This window comes from Eleutherodactylus coqui, chromosome 11 (assembly GCF_035609145.1).
Source record: "Eleutherodactylus coqui strain aEleCoq1 chromosome 11, aEleCoq1.hap1, whole genome shotgun sequence".
Lineage (NCBI taxonomy): Eukaryota > Metazoa > Chordata > Amphibia > Anura > Eleutherodactylidae > Eleutherodactylus > Eleutherodactylus coqui.
This window is the reverse complement of record NC_089847.1, coordinates 32,018,637-32,042,225: the sequence shown is the minus strand read 5'-3', so window position 1 is coordinate 32,042,225 and position 23,589 is coordinate 32,018,637. Positions and strand designations below refer to the sequence as shown.

The 23,589-nt window shown below is 40.9% G+C and overlaps 1 protein-coding gene across 1 annotated transcript in view; it reads left to right on the top strand.

Moving 5' to 3' along the window:
* The window catches only part of ADAMTS18 (ADAM metallopeptidase with thrombospondin type 1 motif 18), a 91,746-nt gene extending 69,029 nt beyond the window's left edge, over positions 1 to 22,717 (top strand). The window contains exons 17-23 of the mRNA XM_066583601.1: positions 10,014 to 10,152; positions 11,476 to 11,602; positions 11,819 to 12,023; positions 14,301 to 14,492; positions 16,531 to 16,743; positions 16,864 to 17,011; positions 18,678 to 22,717. Of these exons, the coding sequence (XP_066439698.1) occupies positions 10,014 to 10,152; positions 11,476 to 11,602; positions 11,819 to 12,023; positions 14,301 to 14,492; positions 16,531 to 16,743; positions 16,864 to 17,011; positions 18,678 to 18,811 (1,158 nt within the window). The 3' untranslated portion in view covers positions 18,812 to 22,717. The remainder of the gene's footprint in view (positions 1 to 10,013; positions 10,153 to 11,475; positions 11,603 to 11,818; positions 12,024 to 14,300; positions 14,493 to 16,530; positions 16,744 to 16,863; positions 17,012 to 18,677) is intronic.
* The last annotated feature ends 872 nt before the right edge of the window (positions 22,718 to 23,589 follow it).

Here is a 23,589-nt window from a genome sequence, read left to right as displayed (position 1 = left end):
GCAGATAGACATTCGGGAAATTTGCCCCCAAGGAATCACTGCTCATTTTTGCACCATGTGTCAAAACGTTTCACTGCACCAAGTCCATGCATTGACAAATTAACTTGGCTCCCATCACTCAGACCTTTATGGTATATCTATTTGATAGAAAAAGTCTAAGGGAAAATTCCTTTAAAGGGAACCTCTCACATTGAAAATTCAGTCCAATCAGCTGGCGGTATATTACGGAGAAGGAGGAACTGAGCGGATTGATATTTAGTTTTGTGGGAATAGGTTAAGTATTGCTATATTCATTTAAACCTCTACTCATTTTGCTCTTAGGAGTCCAGCAGGTGGTCCTAGTCAGTCCTTGACAAGTTTTGTTGTATAAGTCTACATACAAAGGTAGCCGCCAATCACTGATAGGACCATCCATTGGGCTCCTAAGCGCAGAATCAGCAGACACTTGAATTAATAAATTAATAAAATACAAGTTCTGCTGACTCTTTTCCTACAAAAGATATATGAAGCTCCTCCTGCTCTATAACATGATGCTCGTAGATGGAACTCCATTTTTAACGTGACAGATTTCCATTAGGTGGTGGTTTGGTTCCTACTAGATGCTCCCAAAGGCTTCTACATTTACATCCCAGAGGTTTGGGGTTTGTATAGATCTGGAGTCGTTTCTGTTCTATACAATCTGATTGCCAGCTGTTTCTTACAGCCCACATCTGCTCACAACAGCTCTAATCAGCAATGCTGCTGATTTGAGCTGTTGACCCTTTAAATGCCACCGTCAGAATTGTACTGTTTTGGTCACCTCATCAATGCAATAAAAAGCGATCAAAAAGTCATATGTACTCCAAAATGAGTACAATAGGAACTACAGGACATACCACTAAAAAAACAAGCCCTCGCAAAACTATGTTGATGTAAAAATAAAAAGGTTGTGGCTGTTAGAAGATGGCGGCAGAAAATAATTTAAAAAAAATCTTTGAAAAAAAGTAAAAGTAGTAAAGAAAAAAAAATATATATATACATTTTGTAATGTAGTAATCGTACAGTTCCATAGTATAAAGCTATTGTGTCATTTTTGCTTCAGGGTCTACGCCATAGAAGCAAGAACCCCCTCCCCCCACTCCCCCAAAGTTGGCTGAATTTCCATTTTTTTCTATTTCACTCAACTTAGAATTTTTTAAACATTTTTCAGTACATTATATGGTACATTAAATAGTACAATTACAAAATACAAATCGTCCCCAGACTGTTACATGGATGAATAAATAACTGAATTATGATTTTTTTGAAAGTAGGGAGGAAAAAACGAAAATTGGGAAAAAAAGGGCTGCGTCCTTAAGGGGGTAAAGTATGTCTAGGTTATGATAGTTGACTCCATCGAATACTCATCATGCAACTCTTGGACTAAATTCCCATACACATGGCAGAATTATGTGTGCAGAGACTGCTCCAAGGCAGACAGTGTTCCTGTGGCGGTGTACTCTGACCCCTTAGGCGACAGTATTATGGAGATAGTCTTTCCTAGAAGCATCATGATACAGAATATGATTTAATTGTTATTGCTAAACAAGATAACCTTGTACATATGATAGTTTTAAAAAGAACCCTGTTACTGGGTTCATGCTGCTCCAACCATAGTCAGCATGAACCCTGGACAGGTATGCAATTGCCCTTGTATGTGTTAATTAGAGACACTGCAACTTTTCACAATTTTAAGTTTGAACGGGGCTCTAAGTCAAAGGGGTGGACTGCACAGACCTCTCCCCACCCGCTGATTGACAGCTCTCTCCCTATACACAAATGGGAGTGCAACGCTGCTATTTCACTTCACTAGGATGTCAGTAACAGGAAGTGGAATAGCATTGTGGAGCTCCCATTGATTTCAATGGGAGAGAATCCGGTATCCCTACTTCCTCTCCTGTCCGCCGAAGACTTATGGCCTATCTAGTGGATAAACAAAAAAAAAACATAAATTAGGGACAACGCTCCACCAATCTTAGCGCAACAGTAGCAAGGATGAAGATAAAGAAGGACTTACTCAGCCCTAGTGGGATAACCTCCTGGTTACCCACCAACATCTCCAAGTCCTAGTAGGCATATATCAAAAACAAGGCAGGATCCATCCGTCGTTCCCTTTAATCCTGAGACAACAGGTGAGCTGCCTAGCAAATTTGTTCTAGTGGATAAGTCATGAGTTAAAAAGAGCCCAGACAACCCCTTTAACAGCAGGCTTGCTTTCAAAACTACTTAGGTCTCTTCATCACGCCGTATAACAACAATAGCAATAGCATTTTTTTTCTACTGGTTAACATAGTACCAAATGTTTCTCTTTTTACAGAATCAGATGAAGCATGACATGATTCATATGGGATCTAAGAGAAACAAATATTTCTATGCCTCTATATGAAGTCATCTGGAAGTACAGTGTATAGATTTCACTACACATTATGGCTCCATGTACAGTAACTTGGAACAAAGCCATACTATGACCATGTGCACGAGGCCTAAGGATGTCTCGAAAGGGAATTGCTGGCTAGTTTCCCCAGCATTTAACTCAATTTGTCAATCAAGTGCTAGTCTCCTAAAGCAAATACTGTAATTGTATTGTGATTTATTCTTGTTTGTTGTGTGAATGTAATTCTACATATTTCCTGTGGGGGAGCTGCAGAAAAAAACAGCATGCAATTTTGCTGTCACTATGATGTTTTTAGAGGTAGTTACTGTAATTACCTGACACTTTTACTATATTAGTTGATAAAGTAGTCATATTTCTATGAGGTTGGTAAGTTAGGACGAAATGAATAAACTAAAATAAAACCGTCACAGTAAAGTCGAATATATTAATGCAATACATATTAATATGCTGTTACCGAGAAACAATACCATAAAAGTACATTAGTTGGGCTATCTACTAAATTTAATAATTTTTTGTTTAATTTCAGCAAATCTGGCAAGCTGAAGGCTTGGAGTCTGTGGTTTTAAAATGAAGAAACTGTAAATTTTATAAGTCTTTCCTCTGTGGTCAGGCTTGCTGAGTGCTGTGTCTGAAGTCAGGTGGCTTATGTGTCAGTGGTAGACCTAAAAACTTTCTTCCGAGCCTGGCTGTACATTAAGACCTCGATCACCAACTTTAAATGTACAGTAGAAGTTATTTCCACTTGGCTGAGTAGGTTCTGGATGCTGGCCAGTTAAGTAGGCTGTAGCCCTGGAGGTCCTTCCAACATGAAGGGTTTACATTACTGGATCGACGGCCAGACTTTTAATGTGGAGTTGTTAGGAAATAGCTCCATTTATTATTTAGGAAAATTTTAAATTACCGTTGGATTTGTTCCACCTCAGTTTTAGGAAGTTACTATATGTGTTACAGTAGAGACTGCTACAGTTTTCACTACTCCACATGTAGATGATAGGGATTGCATGATTGGTGGGATCTCTGCACACCTGCAAAAAACATATTTTATATGTTTCGTTACAAAGAATGACTACATTTCATGTCTAGCAATCTGAATTATGATTGGTGTGAAATCATTAAAGGGGTTGTCTCGCGGCAAACATCAAAATTTTACATTACCCCATTCCCCCTGTCACCCCCTGGCATAAAATAGCAATTTAAAGCGGTTTTTAAACCGCTTGCTACTCACCGATCCAAGGAAATATGGAGTTATAAAAATCTTCTCCCTAAGATGGCCGCCGGTCCTTTCCCAGGGATGCACTGCGGTTTTCTCCCATGGTGCACCGTGGGCTCTGTGCGTTCCATTGCCGATTCCAGCCTCCTGATTGGCTGGAATTGGCACACGTGACGGGGCAGAGCTACGATGACGACGCGGTGACCAGCTCTCCGGCACGAGCGGCCCCATTCACCAGCCAGAAGCACGGACTGCGCAAGCGCGTCTAAAGAATTAGACGGATCCATGGTGACGGGGACGCTAGCAACGGAGCAGGTAAGTGAATAACTTCTGTATGGCTCATATTTAATGCACGATGTATATTACAAAGTGCATTAATATGGCCATACAGAAGTGTATAACCCCACTTGCTGTCGCGAGACAACCCCTTTAAAGGGGTTTTCTGGGAATTTATTACTAATGACTTATGTATCTTTAGGATACATAAGTGGCGGGATCCCGGCACTCGGGATGCCCAACGATCAGCTGATCTTCTGGCCTGCTGTCAGTGCAGTTGAGCTGAATGTCTACTTTGGGGTTGTAGCTGGAAGTATAATACAAGGCATCACTCTCATTGATTTCAGTGGGAGTGATGCCTTCTATTACACTTTCAGCTGCGACCCCAATGCTGACATCCAGCTCAACTGCACTGACAGCAGGCTGGAGGATCAGCTGATTGGTGGGAATTCCGAGTGGTGGGCCCCACCATTCAACATCGGATGGTCTATCCTGAGGAAAAAAGTAAATTGCCAGAAAATTCCTTTAAGGGTTCACCCCTGAGCTTATTTTACTGAAGTCCATTTGTGATATCACACCAGCATACCAGACAGAAAGAGAGTTGTGATGTCATAGCATAGTACCTTCCCCAAAATCCACTTATGATGTCACAACAGCTTTGTAAAATGATACACATTTGTGATGTCACAACATATGTTGTCTTGTCACAGGGGTTTACCTCACTTTAACCTACTTGTGATGTCATAGCAGCTTATATGACAGAAAGACATGTGTGATGTCACAACAGCTTACTTGTCTGAAGCCCACCTGTAATGTGATAGTACAGAACTATCAAGTGTCCACAGTATTCATGGCCCACTATAAAAATGGCATGGACACACCACGACATCTACACTATTTGTGTAACACAGCTGTTGCTACTCACATAGAATGGCCGATGCACTATGCCAAGGCGTCCTTAAGTGGTTAAAGTATGTTTAGGTGATAATAGTTGACTCCTTCGAATACTCATCATGAAACTCTTGGACTAAATTCCCATCCGCATGGCAGAATTATATGCGCAGGGACTGTTCCAAGGCAGACAGAGTTCCTGCTGCTCTGTACCCATATAGCATGCCAATGCAATACTGTTGGCGATTACTAGTGTATAATGTATCTTACCTGATGGAAACACACTTGTGAAGTCACAGCTGTTACACTACCTGATGGAAATACACTTGTGATGTCACAGTAGCTTATCTGATGGATGGACATTTGTGATGTCATATCAACTTTCTTGACAAACGTTTTTTGGATGTCACGGCTACCTATAGACTGAAACTTATGTTATAACTCTAGCTTATTTAATGGTAGACACCAACAGCAGAGGGACCCTGTACATGAATAGTATATGGTCTTCTTCCTTTCCAACATCTAATTTGGTGGTGCATACAGTATGCTGATGACTAGTAGACATAGAGCATCTCCTTCATGGCTCTGCAGAAACTAAACTCTTATTTGTGATCTAATAGAGAGAAGTAATCACTATTATTTTTGGCCCCTCTTTCCTTCAGGGTCCATATGGAGCTCCAAAGGTTTTAAAAATGGTGCATCCACCCTTGGGCTCAGTACCTTCAAACTAGGTTGTTTCACAAGCTGAAGCTGGTACCGTACTTGTGCCATAAAATATACTAACCATTATCTCTTCCTTCATTACTGTCATATTATGAAGTATGCAGCTTGGGACCTCCAAGTGACCAGTTTCTTCATTGTCAAAGGGTGGAATGATTCGCCCATAATCCCCCCTCTTATGTATACCACTGGGTGATTAACCTGTACCACAAAGACAAAGCAAAACTACAAAGATTTCATAGACTTTAGTTTACTAATTAATTATATAGTAATGTAATGAGGGCTATTGCTTTACCTCATAATAACACATAAATTATATTACACAATGCAAATACAAATGGGATGAGAGCTCTCTGCACCGCCTAATGGTCAGGTCTGGCATTGCACTTTTGCAAAAATGTTGAATAATATGGGAGATCTAGTAGATATTTATAAAAAGATAATAGTATGCAAAGCATGAAATATCTGTCATCACTCCAACCTTAGTATAATTTTATTGCAATAATTTTAACTACAGGGCGTTGTGGGCCTGTGATATTTTAATATGTCATTAAGAAAGCATCTATCAGCATAATTTCCCTAGATCACTGATTATTTTATCTTTCCCAGTGGAGCCTGTAAAGTCATTAACATACACTAAACTTTAGGGTGTGCCTTCTTAACAAAATTCCTGACTGACATTTGTCTTAAAGTGGCCCAAAAGAAAACAAAAGTTATTTTGAGATAGTTCAAATAGTTAACTACAAGCCATTAAATCCAATTTTATTGACCTTGACATAAACACTGGGTTAAAAATGATGATTTTTCCTGTAGCGTTGCTTACAAAGGCCTTTTATTATTCATCTGGAACATTGTTCACATTTTTGCATTCCCACTTGTGTTAATTAAAAAGTTATATTCTATTTTCTCAATCATAAAAGAAGCAAGCGCTCTATTTTGGCCAGTGTCGAAGCCTTAAGGCTGTCTCGATAGCCACCAATGGGATTTGTATTACTTCCGAAGGAATGAAACTAAACAAAATATCTGTCCAAGGGCTGAAATCAAAATTTATGGCAACAATACAAATAGGGGAATGTAAAAGATAATTCACGTTCGGAGTCCCACGAGTCATGGCTCTACGGGATGAGATGTTAACGTATAGACCATTGGGTTATCATGGGAGATTGTATATATTTCAAAAAAATCCCATATTAATTTGTAGTATTTATACATTTTTCATATTTTTTTTCTTTGAAGCTTTAGTTTCACGTAGAATTATTTATGGGCTCAGTCGAGGATTAATAGTAGAACGATTTATAAGTCTGTTGAGATCTATTTTACTATGAGAATCAAAAGTAAATAATTTTCTGTAGCAGAAACCTGGTCCATAAAAGGTGGTTCTCGAATCCTGGATGACATACTAAAGAAGCAATAAAATCTAATGGGATTATTGATATAAAACAGGCAAATTATAGCAAAAATAAACTTAGAAAGAACATAATGCATCATCATTTATAGTAGGTCTCCAACCACTTCTCTTGGGCTCCTGTATGCCTAGAATTCTGCTGTGAACTATTATCTGATGACCACATGACCGTAGGATAGTTCTGGGCAAAGCTGGATCACAAATGGAGCAAATGCCCCATGGAGATTTGTAAAAGCAGGACTGGGGTGTTCAAGCTCCCTCTCGTCCTGGGAATAAGCCACTGGGAGTCGTTGGGATGAGCCCTTACATGGGTCATTGGTACAGGAGCAAGGGTTCTCTGCTCTGTGAAGAACCAGGTCCTGTAGGCTTGTGGAGGAGAGACACAGAACCCAATGACTTTCTTGTCATATTTGTTTTGGGCCAAGACAGGATATTGGACAAACAGTCCAATGACAGTCCAAATAAAAAAAAAAATGAGAGCATGCGTTTATTTTGGTGTGATTTTAATACAAAAATCGCCCTTTGCAATCCAATTTTTGATTCAGGGTTTCCTAGGAGGTTTTCTCTTTCCGCCATTATACAATGGCCCCACCTGCTGGCTAGAGCCAGTACTGCGGTATTGGACATGCTGGAGTGGCCCCTAACAACAGAGGGGCCAGTAATATACAGTAAGAATACCCTGACGGACGTCTTCCGACATTGGAAACTGTACAGCCTTCAATCAGAATGTCTTTAGACGTCAGACAGTGGATTTGAAAGGGTTAAGGTTTATGGGTACATAAAAAAATGGATTGTACTTGCATGGTGTGAGTGTAATCTGTTTTAAATGCATATAAACCTGGCGGCCATAATTTAAAAAAGAATTAGAAATCAATTTTTTTATTTGTACCTGGAAAAAATACACAAAACAGGAAATTGGCAAAATTTCACGAAAATTGCACAAAATGACAAGCAAAATCAGATTGATTTGTACAGACAGAATTCGCAAATCTCTGTATTAATATGTCCTTAAACTGCACAAAATAACAGATTCTTTAACCGTTCGGTAGTGCATGCTCCAGTGTGCAAAAAAACACTTTCTTTGGCTAGCACTGAGGTAGGGTCAAAAGTGTAGCCGGGTCCCCAAGATACGGAATGTGCCAGCAGCTGTATTGAGCCTGGATACAGTACTTCTCCAGTTAGGGGCGTATTTACACGGGTGAGTGCGACATTGTTCTGAGGAAGTCAGACCAAAATGGCACCTGTAAATCCGCAATTTTTTGTCTGCGATTGTGATGCGTTGTGCAAAAATTTCCCTTCGCATCACTGCACATGCGATTTTGACACTCATGAAAAATCGCATGGTGTTTCAATAGTAAATACAGAAAAACATATCGCACATGCGTGAAAATTGATTTTTTTGCAGCTCCCACAGGAAATAGCAGCCAATTTCTGAACAGAATTGTGCCAGAATAGCACATGCTGCGATTTTTCGTTCTTGCACTATTAATGCGAACGAAAAATCGCTCATGCACATTAACTTACTGAAAACAATAGATTCTTTTCACGCGCAATTTCTCTGAAGTACTCAGAAGTCGCTCGTTAAACTCTGCCATGAAAATTCGCCTTCGCTTGTATGTGTGCAAAATATGCCTGCGCATTGCGCAGAGAATCAAATCCATTGTTTTAAATGGGTTGATTCTCCCTTTCGCTTAAAAAAAAGAGCGGCATGCGCTACCTTTGTGTGCATTTGCTTATCTAAATCTATGGGGGTTTGCAAATGTGCCATCATTTCCTGCAAAGTTGCGCAATGAACTGTGCAATTTCGCGTGGAAACCGATAACACCGGGACTAATTAGGCTGCACAGCCCCAATGTCAACAGACCCAGCAGCGCAGAAAGTACAGTAAACAGTGCTGATACGGCATTTTGTGTTTTGGATGAGCCCGACTTGCTAAAAGGGCAACTTAACAATAGGTGGATCACATCTTTTCCCCTTGATGGGACACCAATTGATCAATTGTAATCTGTCGGGAAACCTGGCACTAAGTGTTCAATTTCCATGCAGTGCCTCCTGAGGAGAGATGAAGCATTGCAAATTGTCTATTCAAATCAATATGTTGTCTGTATTACACAGGACAGGACAAGTCCTCCAGAACAAGAGACACTCTTCGTAACCGCTCTGGCGAAGAGATGAAGATCCTGAACAGTGGAGCCTCCTCTATTAACTCAAAATTCCCTAATAGGATGTATGAAAAAGCACTTTTTAAACTACCCAGTTTCCCCCCAAATAAGACCAGCCCCGAAAATAAGCCATAGCCTACTTTTTGGGGAGACTTGAAATATAAACCCAATGCAGAAAATAAGCCCTAGTTACACTACATTAAAAAAAGAATATATTACCTAGCAGGCTCGGTCCAGGTCCCTACACCTACTCTCTAGAGGTTCAGCACAGTTCACTCAGTCCTCAGCCATTTGTAGAACAAAAGTTCATAAATCCCACCTCCAGGAAGCGATGGCTGTGATCGGTTCTTCAACCACTGCATTGATTGGCTGAGCAGTGGTCGAAGAACCAATCACACCCTTCACTTCCTAGAGGTGGGATTTATGAATCCCGTAACCAGGAAGTGATGTTGTATGAGCTGCCAAGGACTGTGGAAAGCGCGTTGGAGCTGTGGAGAGCAGCGGGAGGGACCTGGACCAAGCTTGCTAGGTAAGTATAAAAAGACCTCCGCCATAAACAGATATATGCAAAAAGTTGCTCAATAAAACTTTTGACAACTTGTAGGAAAAAGAAACTTCAGGACTGGTGTTTTTTTATTGGTGTTTTTATATAAAGGTGTTTTATATAGCTATAACTGCTTTAAAAAGTTAACTTGAAGCACTACTACTGCCTCTATCTGCTTTTTATGGGGGGCTCTGTTTGCTGACTGATCCTACATTGATGTTGTAAGGACCAATGTAAAATCCTAGAAACCCTTTGAAAACTGGCAAAGTACTGTACAATGTTACATATGCTGGTTCTCAATCCCATATACCTCTTTTTGGAAAAATAGCAGTTTATATTGACAGCAAGGACAAAGGAGTATTATCAGTAAAGAAATGTCATTTTCTTTCAAGGTCCTTTATCAAGGAAAGAATGGGGGATTTTCTTGGGAGTATACATTACCCTTTTCTACAATTGAAGAGACACCTGTGAAGAAAACATCTTTTACATGGGTCCCTATGTATACAGAATGCACTGTGACATGTGGAGGTGGTAAGCAAAAAGTTTTATTAATACATATTATTTAATATTTTTGGCTACCTAAGGGTTCAGTGACACGATGTATAGGTCCGTGAAATCGAAACGCAAAACGCATGTATAAAATATGCGTGACCAAAACGTCAGACGCATTTTTTATTCTCACTGCTTGTGCGGTCAGACAATCCTAAAATTCGCACATATAGTGCGGCCCAATTGAAAGCAATGGGACAAGATAGCTATACCCTGCTTGAGCTGTGACAGTTGCAGCAGGGGATTCCTTGGATGTGAAACCCCTGAATGCTGTCACATCCTTCACTTTGTTGTCAGTGGGGCCGGCGGCAGCAGCGCCGGCCCCATTGAAAACATAGGGAGAAGATTGCGCTCCTCTGCCACAGCTGTGACAGGTCTGGCAGGGGATTCCTTCATCCCCGCGGGGAGTCCCCTTTTCACTGAACACCGTGACAGCACTGTCACAGTATTTATTGAGGAGGGGACTCCCTGCGGGAAGAAAGGAATTCCCTCCCATAGCTGTAACAGTTGTGGCAGAGGAGCGCAATGCTATCCAATTGCTTTTAATGGGGCCGGCGCTGCTGCCGCCCCATTGAAAGCAATGGGATGATGGCAACCCCCGCAGCGATGATCACATGAAGTAACTCCTCAGTAATCGCTATCACTCTGTAGAGCTGGTATCTATTATATAGTGATTGCAATATTTAGAGGTATTCCAGGGCTGAATCACTGTATCTTTGCCAGCCGTGTTGGAAATGTTATGTAATAGAACATATTTCTATTTTTTTTTCACATTTGTGGGGTCTAATTCCAAGTTTTGCTATGGGACCCCATGAGTTCTATGTAATGTAATCCCCTGCCTAAGGTTAATTGTGTGTGCACCTAGTTATTTTGTCATTGATGCTAGTGTAATTTTTACTCTGTGAGAAGAATAATGAGGATTTGAAAATGTGACTTTTTTTTTTTCATCCATTGGGAACTCTTTTTTCTAAAAAAAAAGATCCATCATATACACAAAGGTAGACAGTTATAGGGGTTATACAGGATTACAAAATCATGGCGGCATTCTCCCAGAAATAACGCCTCCCTTGTCCATGGGTCGTGTCTGGTATTGCAGCTCAGCTGAATTGAATTGGATGGAGATGAGTGCAATGCCACATACAACCTGAGTGCTGCTGTTACTGGAATAACACAACAATCAGCCATGTACGGTATGGCTAACAACCCCTTTAATAGTTACCACTTTATTAACTATCAATATTCACTAAATAGATAGAAAAACAGACAGAGTCTTTTGGTATTAATTGTAATTTCTTTATTTTGAAGGCCAAATGAATGTGAAATTTGTGTGTTTGCAAGATCTTCGGATTCAAGTGAATTCCAGCATGTGTGGCTTGTTGAGCAAACCTCTCCTGGAGCCAAAATTCTGCAATACCCAACCATGTCCAGCCTAGTAAGTAACCTGCAATGATTCAATGATAGATTCCTGGTTCATTATTGTGAATATCTGATAGTCAGATAATTTGATATATAGTTTGTGACAATCTGAAGTTGAGTATGAACCCATCACATCGCCACCTTATCTGATGGCAGAACCTGATCTATCTATCTATCTATCTATCTATCTGATATTTTTATATTTCTAAGACTATATTATTGTTTCCTATAGTTGGTCAACTGGTCAGTGGAGTTCATGTAGTGTCTCTTGTGGTGGTGGCCAACAAACCAGGACTATACAATGTCTCCAGAGAAAGACTATGCAGGGTGAGGAATTGGTTGGACACTCCAACTGCCCAGTGAGTACACCCATCCAAGTCCAAAAGTGCAACACACAAGACTGTCCGGCAGAATGGAGCTCTGGACCATGGTCTCAGGTATAATGAGAAAGAGATATTGCAGAAAATCAAGTAGAGTTTGATTTTTTGTTACTAGCCTTGTTGTCTTTTGACAGGTTCCGTAATATTTTTTGTAGGTTGATATATAAAACAGATAAAAAGATCTGCCTTTAAGCATCTGCTCCAGAGACCTGTAGACAGTCCTAGTCTTCTCTGCACGTGTTCTTGTTACACTTAAAGAGTCTTTGTGGGCCAAAGAATGGACCACCCAGAAATATTCTAATTGAATTGTGTTTACCATAGGGAAATGAAGCTTAATGGTCTGTCCTTTTACACAGGTCAGATTTTTGGGCCTATGTAATACGTACTCATCGACATGCATGTTGATTGCCGCTTGTTTCATTTCTTTTTAACACAGGCCAAAAAACGGCTTATGGGGATGAGTGATCACTGATATAATAGTTCGTCCCCATTGGCCAGCTGTACATTTCCCTGTTCACATGGTGAGACGCCCCATTAATCAGCAAGCAATTTTATGCTCACAGAAACAAGCATTTTCTCATTTATTGACTTATTGGTCCCTTCACCCGGCCCAATTGTAGGTGAATGAGTGTTCTGAGTTACGCTTCGGCCCAGTAATCAGCTTGTGTAAACTGACCTTTTCCTGGTACACACTGAAACCCACTGTGGTTGACTAGAGCTACAATGGTGCCTGACTCTGTTTTGGGATCTAATTAATAATGGAAGGATTAACTAGGAACCCATTCCCTCAGCATTAAAATATTTTGATTAGTTTAACATCTCCCCCCAATCCACAACATAGGAGATAAGTGTCTGCTCTGTTGGGGTCTGACGATTAGGACCCACTCCAATCACAAGAGTGAAAGTCACTTATTCCTTCATTTGAATGGAGCTGTAGTCACTTATGATCGCTGTTGGTCTAATCAAATCTATAGGACTGCCGGTGATTACTGAGCACCCTACATAAAATCCCCGGCAGTCCCATAGAGTTCAATGGGAGCGTTAGCGTTCATGCATGATGTGGGTCCTCGTGGTTCAATCCTCACCAGTCAGACACATATTGTAACGTCTGAGCTGGATGTTAAACACCTTATCTGGATCGGACTTCATAGATGTCCAATAAGGATGGAATTTGTAAATGTAGAAAGCAAAACTATTTATGATGAAACTAAAACGTGGGGAAAGGGGATTCTCACCCACTTATACTAATATAAGGATACCCTACCTAAAAGCGGGGCTATTGCCCTGACAAGGGTGGCCCACATCCGGAACCAGGGGGCAACTAGACTGTCCCTAGGTGATGACAATGTAAGAAAAAAGGTGGAGCAACCCCAATGGAAAAGAAACGGTATGAGAGTGGAAGCAAGGAGCTTAGTTGCTGTGGTGAAGTAGAAGAGTATTTTTGTTCATGGAAGGTGCAGTCCACCCTAGATAATGTTATACCCAATGGGAAAACAACCCCCCAACCAACCAATGAAACCCCACACCAGACGTTGATGCTATTTTATTAGTGCCCAGCGACAAGTAACAAGACGTATACACCATTACCCCTATCACTTAGGCAAGGGCTGACATCGTGACATCACCCAGGACCTACTCCCTGGTTGCGTCTGGTGTGCCGCAACACTTATCTTCTATTTTATGGATAGGGAATGAGTGTTAAACTTAGCACCACCCATTTAGGGCCAGGGTTGTCTAAAGCAGGTGACACTTATCAAGGGGTATCATCAATGCAACATGCAAACAATCTGTTGGTATGTAAAGTCAAGTCAAGTCAAGTAAGATAGTATATAGTAAATAGTTCGTGATATACTTGTAGAATGACTAGAATGCATATTATGAACAAGTACAATTGAAGTACAGCCTCCCTGAAAGTTTGCCGTATACTTGATTAATAACACAGGGGATACTCCCCGGCCCAATAAAAGGACCAAAGAAAAAAAATTCCTAGATAGTAAATTTAGCTGAATTAATATTGTTCTCATGGGCCACACAAATGTCTGTCTCCAAAGCCTTGTAATAAGCCAGGTCTTATAGCTGTCACTAGTTAAGTAGAGTTGCATCAGCCAAGCTGTCTGGTTTGATGACTGAGACGCTCAATGTATAGATTTATATAGGGAAATCTTAAGGTTTCAAGAATTCAAACTTGGCTTCATACTGACCCCGAAGACCTAAGGTGTTCACCTCTGGTATATATCGTTGTAAGTAAGCCCTGATAATATCATATTAATGTAATTTATGTCCATGAGCTATGCATCTTAACGTCTGACAGCTGGCATTCCTCATCAATTCCAGTGCTCCCGATCTTGTGGAAAGGGAATTAAGAAACGAGAAGTTTATTGCAGAAGTGTCAACTTGGAGAAGTATAAAATACTTCCAGAAAACTTGTGTGCAGCCAACTCAAAGCCAGAGTCCACCGAGAGCTGTATGTTAGCACGCTGCCAGAAGAATGACAAATTACAATGGGTGATATCTGCATGGACTGAGGTAACCTACATAAAATCTATGTCAATATACTAAAAAATTCTGTTTCACTTATATTAGTTCATGGTTGGTGTTGGAACACTTGTCACCGTTTCTTCAATGGTAGCATGTAAATTCTAAGAGGGAGACGATGAGGGTATGAGAGTGGCAAAGTATTCAAGTCTGCTCATTTCCTCTATTTAATGTGAAGTTTATACAAAAACTGGAAAAAATGTTTTTTCTTGACGTAAGGTTGATGATCCCACACCCTGCTTCCACCAAATGAGGTCACCATAGATATGCAGTGCATAGTTGGGTTAGGAACAAACATGTTCAAAAATATGCTCCCTCTTTTGGATACTGCAATATAGAACATGAGGTAGGAGCTGTTTATTTTTGCAATGCACTGAGTAGATCGTAAAACAGATTAGTGACAGTTCTAAGGGTGTCAGGATGAAGAGGGGGTAGACCAATGGGACTTCCAAAAACTCAACAAATCTGTAAGAAGTTAAGATGCAAGTGGAATTTTTAATTTTTTTTTCTTGTAGAATTAAGCTTTAAAGGGAAAATCCAATAAAAACGTCCTTCTGGTATATTATACATTGATTGGCCACTTTATCTTAGACCTCGGCTCTTTCAAGATTTGAGATTCCCTGTATGGAAATTAGACCTTTGACCTCGGAGAGCAGCAGAGTATCAAGTGATGAGTTTTCCGTAGATCAGTTTTAGAGTGACTCCACTTCAGATGGAGCCATCTAAGAACTGTCCAACGAGGTCTGGTCATCGGTGCTAGACTAGCCGAGATCAGGACTTAATGCACTGCACACAGGACTAACAGACTGACAAAAGGGGTCAGAGGAGGATGTCAGGAATCATTCTGATAAGCAGACGATACACAGTCAAGCAAATTGCTGCCGAATACAACACTGATGCTCCAAGTTCAGGATGAGGTGCTGAAGTAATGGAGTAGGGAATGTATTCTTGGCATTCCATGAGTCCGGCATTCTAGCATAACAATTTCAACACCTAGTGAAATCTATGCCATGATGAATTGTAGTAAGGGTTTAAACCTATTGATGGCTTTACATAGTTAAAATGATATATATGTTTTAAGGACCTTCAGAGAGGTCACATGACTTTGTTCACTCTGATTTTATTGTTCTGGACTGACAGGACCTTTGGCTCTGCTCCCAGATGATATCATTGCTGGGAAGCAGAGCTGAGAGAGTGATGAGACTTAGGGCATATTCATCATTGCACTCCGAGCATGCTCAGAACATGGAAAACATAGAAGCCAGAACTGCTCTCAGCTCTATCCCACCAACTCTGTCTGGCTGTATTCTGCCTCTATTCAGTCACGGTTTTTATATTTTCCATGCTCCGAGTATGCTCGGACTGTAATGATAATAATGCCCTAAGCCCCCTCTTATGACTTTATTGCTATAGGAAAAGGGCATACGTGCCCGAATGTTATTGCCGCAGCAATTTTGGAATAAACTGTAATGCAGCAGATAAAGGGAGAGCAGAGAGTCTTATGTAGGCAGCCCATTTATCGAAGTGGTGGAGGCCGCCGCCATTACAGCATGGAGGACGCAAAACCTGCAAGTGAAACCTGCAAATGAAATGACGTGTGGGATCCAGGCAGAAGGGTACATGCTATACGCCCGAAGACTACCGCAACATCGAACATTGCCAGGCGCTGCTGAGTCGAGGATTACACTGAGTACTACTGAGGCTGATGCTGTGAGCTGGTTTTTGTGGAAGAAATAGCGCAGCAGAACGTGCTATTTGTTCCGTAACCCCCCCCCCCCCCAAAAAAAAGCAGAAACTGAATGGAACAGAAGCAAATTGAAAGATTTCTGTTTTTTTGAAAACCCATTGAAATTGATGGAAAAAAAAATGAAACCTTTATTTCCGTCTTTCTGTTCCAAAAATGGACCAGATAGAAAGAATTACAATGGAAATCCGTAATGCAAGTTACGCCCCTTTAATTAATTGATTGGTTGATGACTAAAATGTAGTATCCTTCGTGGTGCTAATATAGTTATTTACTTGTGCACAGTGTTCAGCATCATGTGGCCCCGGAGTAAGAAAGCGGGAACTGAAGTGCGGAGAACAAGACAGTCATGGAAAACTTGTCACTGTCCCTCAGAGAAGATGCCGTAGTGTCAGAAAAGTGAATGTGCCCTTAGAGCAGCCGTGCAATAGCAAGCCGTGCCCCGGGCAGGTGCCGTACACTGCCTTTTATGGATGGCATACATCTTCATGGCAACCGGTAAATCCTTTATCCTTATGCTACAAAAATGATTTAACTGCTGAAAATGTTCTAAATATCAAATACAATAACCTGAAAATCTTCCTACGATGACTTTTAATACGTGTCCATTCTCATCAGTGCACAGTTACGTGTGGTGGCGGTGTGCAGTTACGAAATGTCCAGTGTCTTCATCAAGGTAGACCTGCAGCCGGATGTTTGCCTCATCAAAAGCCACCAACTTCCCAAGCTTGCAACATGCACTTCTGCCCTTCTTCAGGACCCCAAGGTATGAAACGTAAACCTGAAGGAAAAAATGTTTTAAAAAAGTGAAAATCCTCCATTGATAACAATAAGACCAAAACTGAATAATACCGCCATACACAATTATTAAATACTGTCGCCATATAGTGGCCAAGTTATTCTTTAAAATGAGAGACTCAATCAGGGGCGTAGCTAAAGGCTCATGGGCCCGGGTGCAAAAGTTTATCTTGGGGCCTCCCAACCTCTCTGAGCCCCTTAACAATACTTCAGTAGCCACATTTCCTGGTTAAAACAGGTGCCTTTCTACAAATACCAGCACATTTTGCAAAATGCTCCCATACACTTTGTCTGTTGTAAAGTGCAACCATACATGATGATGATTTATCCGTTCAGTTGTTGCCGACTTGTGCATAGGCATACGCCATGCTTCCCTGTCTTTGGCGGCTTCCTTCAGATTTTCCTCATTCATGTTCGTGTCAACCTTGATTGTGTCTAGTCAGCATGTTCTTTGGCGTCTTCTTCTTCTGGACCCACTGATTGCGCTGAGCATTAATGTTGTTTATAGAGAATTGGCTCATATGACATGACCAAAGTATGAAAGCCGTTGTTTGGCGATTTTGCTTTCTAGTGATACTTTTGGTCTTACACGGTCTAGGATCACCTTATTTGTGACCATCTCTGTCCATAGTATGTGCTGCATACGCCACCAGCCCCACAACTCAAAGGCCTTAATTCTTCTTCTGTCTACTTCCTTGAGTCTCAATACATAGCCTCCATATATAGTGTCTACCATAAAGCGCCCCCATATATGTTATCTATCAAAATACCAGCTACAGGCACTGGACTTAAAGGGGTTGTCTGAGTTAAGTCTTTCTATATAGTTTTGGGCATGGAGGTTTTTGCCCCTCATCAGTGTGCAGTAGGATCTTGGCTTGACTAGTGAGAGTCCTGTGACGTGAATCGGGAGGGGTATTGTCTCTCTGTGAGAAGAGCAACAAGAAGGTGAGTGAGGAGACTTATAAGGCCATCCATACTCCTTTGGGTAATATGCAAATAAGGAAGATGGAGCAATACCTCTGCAGCGCCACCTATTGGATGGCAGCATTCCTTCAAATCAATGATTGACCCTTTATACAAGTCTGTAGCGAAGTGATTGGGAATTGAAAACCAAGCCAGAATCCATACACAGACAGCTGTTTGGGGGGTGTAGCAGGATCCTGGCTATGACGCTTTTTATTTTTTCCTATAGGTCTACAATCTTATCATGGAGTAATTAAGCTCAAATTAGTATACATAATTATAAAATATGCCCGACAAGTGAACCATGACTTAGATAATTACAACTTCTTGGCCAAACTTCTGTTAAATATGAGTGACAGATTTTCTAAGTAGCAACAAAAGCTAGGGGAATTCTAAATACATTATTACTAATGAATTGGTATTTTTAAAGGCACAGGCATTAACTTGTAGGCTTATACAGAACTGTCAAAATGCAAACATGGCAGATCCATGAGCACTTCTGACCATTTGTTGTAGTGATCAATGGGGTTCCAGCACCCAAAGCCCCACTGCACCAATCAAAAGTTCTGACATGTTACTACAATATGTCAAAACTTTTGAAAAAGGTTTAATTACCCTTAAAAATTATGTCGTTAAAATACCATGTAACAATGTATTTTCTCGCTTTACAGAGGATCCATCATGCGTGGACTACTTCACTTGGTGCTCCCTTGTTCCTCAGCATGGAGTATGCAACCATAAGTTTTATGGGAAACAATGTTGTAAGTCATGCACGAGAAAGAAACACTACAGTGACACCGGATGACCTCCCACTATTGGCCATTACTTGTCTTCACAGCAGAAAATTTCCTCCAAAGCAGAAATTTATGCAATCAAAAATTAATAATCCTTTGATCCTAAGGCTGGAAAGTCACAGACAGGTTCTAAACAATCAGATATATCTCTGATTAAATGTTCCTAGGTGCATTTAGGCTGCAAACAAAACACTTGAACTTATACTGGAAGGACATTCGATTCTGAGGAACCTGCACTGTGGTCACGGGGAAGAGTACCAACAACAAGTTGACATGGCTTTCAGCAGATACAAGGTCTAGGCTCCACCAGAGGTCTACGACAACTGCTAAAAAAGGATGTCCATGTTTATAAACCTTGCATGGACTGTCTCTGAATCTATAGATTGTTCTCTTCATGAGCCAGACATGGAATAATTCACTCAACGGTAGTGAGTGGTCCAACAACTGGACATAAATCAACTAATACAAGAAGGTGGTCGGACATCTATAAATATAGATATGGAGATCTTTAATTAAGGAATTTGTATTTCACATATTTATAGTACATCTCATTGTCCATCATGAATCTGAACTATAAGATGGTCCTGCTTTGGTGCTTGCATGTAGGTGCTATTGCTATGCGTTAGAGATGGTGCTCTTCGCCTTGCTGCTGGAGAAGTAGGGTGATTATCTTTGGAACTTTTTGCATTTATCTTAACAGAAAATGTAAAACCAGAAATCGAGAGAAGATATGAATATACCAAGGAACACTTCGGATGTCTCATGTTCTCATCCATGGTTATGTTAGTGATAACCTGCTTTGATGAGTTTCAGGACATTACTTGAGGTACATTATCTGACCATTGACTGTGTTATATTGCGTTGAGACTTGACCTCAAGGAAAATGTCCTTTCTCTAAGCTCTAACTCAAGGAAGTTTCTCCTAGAATGTTATTTTTACATTTTACATCTTGTTTTTGTCCAAGAAAGATTTGCCCATACCTTGAAGGTAGCCCTTGTATTCCCAATCTACAAGTGACAACACTGGGACCAATTTTTCAAGGTGTTTTCGTACCTGAATTTCATTGTTGTTTGAGATCTCAGACCCAGTCACGTGATCTTCTCCAATGTCATTTTCGGCATTTCCACCACGTTGCGTTCATGTATTTCTAAGTACTTCTAGTCAGGGCAATGTAAGCCATATCACTAGTGATGTAGGATTCATTGCCTGGCTGGATACTTAGAAGCTCTAGCTGCATTGTCATCCATGAGCATGGTTGGGAAGGGCTTTAAAATACTAACCTAGAGTCTCAATATTACAGTTTTGGGAGCAGTAGATGGGACTAAGGTATTGTATGTTGTACGGGAACATATTAAGGAGAGACGTAGCACTGGCATGATCCCATAGGGTGGAACAGGAAGTGATGGGGGGCCAGGTCCCAGACCATAACTGCAACTTGGATGCAACATAAGTGCGTAAAAAGTGCTTGAGGGGCTTCTTAATGCTAGCTCTACTGGGGACAATAAAAAAAGTGTAGTGGGGAAATCCCTTTAAGCTTGGCAATCTAAAGAGGTACCAATTGGCCCGAAGGTCAAGCAGTCCTTCACATCTATGGGGTGTGGTAATGAGAACAAACACTAAATGCAATGGACAGGCATTGATTTTTCTTTTGAGAAACAGTGCCACTCTTGTCCATAGGTTGTGTCTGCAATTGCAACTCAACCCGTTCACTCAAATTAAGGTCAGCTCGAATACCAGATGCGACCTGTGTACAATAGTGGTCTGTTTTTAGAACGAGTATTACACCTCTCTTTGTGTAATTTTAGACACCTTTAACATTTAGACAGGTAGATATCACCTGTAGATTCTTGATGGAGACCTTTTTCTGACCATTGAAGTTAGTCATTTATAACTTTAAAAAATCCGTCTGTTCCCCTTTAAACTCTACATTCCTTTAAGAGAAAAAATAGGCATAAAAGGAACAAAACAGTCAATTCGATTGCCAAAACCAAAAGGGCTCAGACATGGTTGTATTCTACTATAATTTTATAAGGAGTGGCAATAAAGAGTATATTTATGGCATTCCGCTAAATACCACAAGTTATCGTTGATGAATGAAGTTTAGTTTAGCTGAAGCAGTAAATGTAACATTTAATTTCGATGATTACTTGACTCAGCACTAATTTTAGATAGAGGTTACTTTTAATGAACATCTTGGAAATGAAAAAAGTGTTTTTCTTAAAAAAACAGACATTTTAGGAATTTCAAATTATCTTTTTTTTACCTTATGGACATATATACGGCGACGGAGATCTTAGAAAGCAATTTACTTCTCACGGTTATGTAAAACTAAATATAACGCAAAACATTATAATTTATTACATAGAAAAAAGTTTTATTGAAATCATAATTAGGTTTTTGTCATTTTTCTTGCTTTGGAATAATCGGCTACCTCTGTATGTATTGTACACATAGCTAGATCAAGGTTGGTGGAGGACATTCGGCAAAGAAATTGGTAGTAAATCCCTTCCAGGTTATATCATGTGTGACTAATTTAAAGGGGTTTTCTTCAGGATAGGTCATCAATAGTTGATCGGCCAGGGTCCCTGCCGATCAGCTGATGCTCTGGCCTGCTCTCAGTGCAGCTGAGCTAGACATCTGCATTGCCGAGAGAACCATAAGTTTAATAGAAAGCCTTACCCCAATTGAAATCAATGGGAGAGAAGCCTTCTATTACACTTCTTTGCTGCAGTGGGAACCGGAAGTGTAATACATGGCATTGCTCCCATTGATTTCATTGGAAGCAAACCCTTCTGTTAGACTTACAGCTTTGACCCTAATGTGGACATCCGGATCTGCTGTACTAACAGCGGGCTGGTGAATCGTCTGGTTGTCAGGGATCCCGAATGGTGGAACCCCACCAATAAACTATTGATCTCCTATCCTGAGGATAGGTCATTAATATTAAATTCCCAGAAACCCCCTTTAAAGGAAGTCTGTTGCCTCTATTCACCATTACAAAGTAACTCTAACATACAACATGTGAACAAATCTAACTACACCAGTTTTTATTTCCTCAGTAGTTCCAATGCTAGGAATCCAATTTTTAGTGTTTCCTGAATAGTGTGATATTGCTCTCAAACCATGGGTGGGGCAATTTCGCTGCCAAACTCAACCACATTCTCTCCCCATCCATCCGGGCAACCAAGCCAATCATGCTGATGATTGATATCTACATCTCCACTTAGCTGTAGGTGCCATGAGTTCCAGTGAGACTGCTTTTGGTTTCAGGACAGGTACATGATATTATGGAAGCTATGAAGAGATGAATGGCTGTCACTATGTATGAGCCAAAGCCAAAAAGGCAGTGCCAGGGCAGTCTCTTTGGAACACACAACATCTCCAGCTGAGGGAAGCCGCAGATGTCAAACATCAGTATGATGGGTGTGGTTGAACGAATGGAAGGCAAGAGAGCCTGAATGAGTTTGGCAGCGGAATTGCCGATCATATAGTTTGAGAGCAATTAGTATACCATAGGGGAAGTGCAGAAAATCAGATTTATTGGCATTGGAACCATTGAGAAAGGATAAAAAGGTGTCGTTAGATTTATCTGTTGTTTGAACCTTGTTTGTGAAGATAAGGATTACTTTACACAGGATTACTGTTGGGCATAGAAGCGCCCGCCAGTCACCCCAATGACTATTGCTCCTGTGCTTACACACAGGAACAACAGTCGTTCAATAAATGGAGGTTAAGCACTCCGGAGATCTCTTCCAGTAGCCCACTTCCATTACTGGGCAGTTGTTCGAAGATGAATAACTGTCTATTTACACTGAGCAAAAGTCGCTCGCTAGTTGCTTTGTCTTCAGTGATCTGCGACTACTGAGCCATTTCTTGTACTGTTGGGTCTTGAGTAGAGATGAGCGAGCATACTCGATATGGCAAACTACTCGAGCGAGTAATGCCTTATTCGAGTACCTGCCTGCTCGTCTCTAAAGATTCAGGTGCCGGCAGGGGGCGGGGAGCTGCGGGGGAGAGCGAGGAGGAACGGAGGGGAGATCTCTCTCTCCCTCTCTCTGCACCCCCTACCCCCTCCTCACCGCCGCAACTCACCTCTCACCCGCGCCGGCACCCGAATCTTTAGAGACGAGCGGGCAGGTACTCGTATAAGGCACTACTCGCTCGAGTAGTTTGTCTTATCGAGTATGCTCGCTCATCTCTAGTCTTGAGCTTACACAGGACAACTGTTGCTCGAAATCTCTTGGGAGCCATTTTTCAGTGGATACTTACCTATTAGAGATGGGCAAACACGCTTGTTTAAGGCTGATGCTCGATCGAGCATCAGTCTTGTCGAGTAACTGATTACTCGACCGAGCACCATGTGGGGGGGAGAAAAAGAGAGATCTCCCGCATGGTGCTCGGTCGAGTAATCAGTTACTTGACAAGACAGATGCTCGATCGAGTACCAGCCTTAAACGAGCATGCTCGCTCATCTCTATTACCTATACTTTAATATGGTAAATGGAGATGGCAGACATCCTTTAATGGAGTTTGTATGGGACTTTAGAAAATGATCATTTTGAAAGGCGGCAAACTCCAAAAATAGGCTTTCCAAAAATCTTAACCAACCGCTATCGCTCTACAATAACAGATGATAAAAACAAACGAACCAGATACAAAATAACATCAGGGGCCAGAATGAATATTAGGAAATGTCGAACACAAGAACGACTGATTATATTTATTCTACATAACATTTAAAAAAAAACTTTGATAAAACACTTCCCACGCGACCATAAAATAGTCGTGG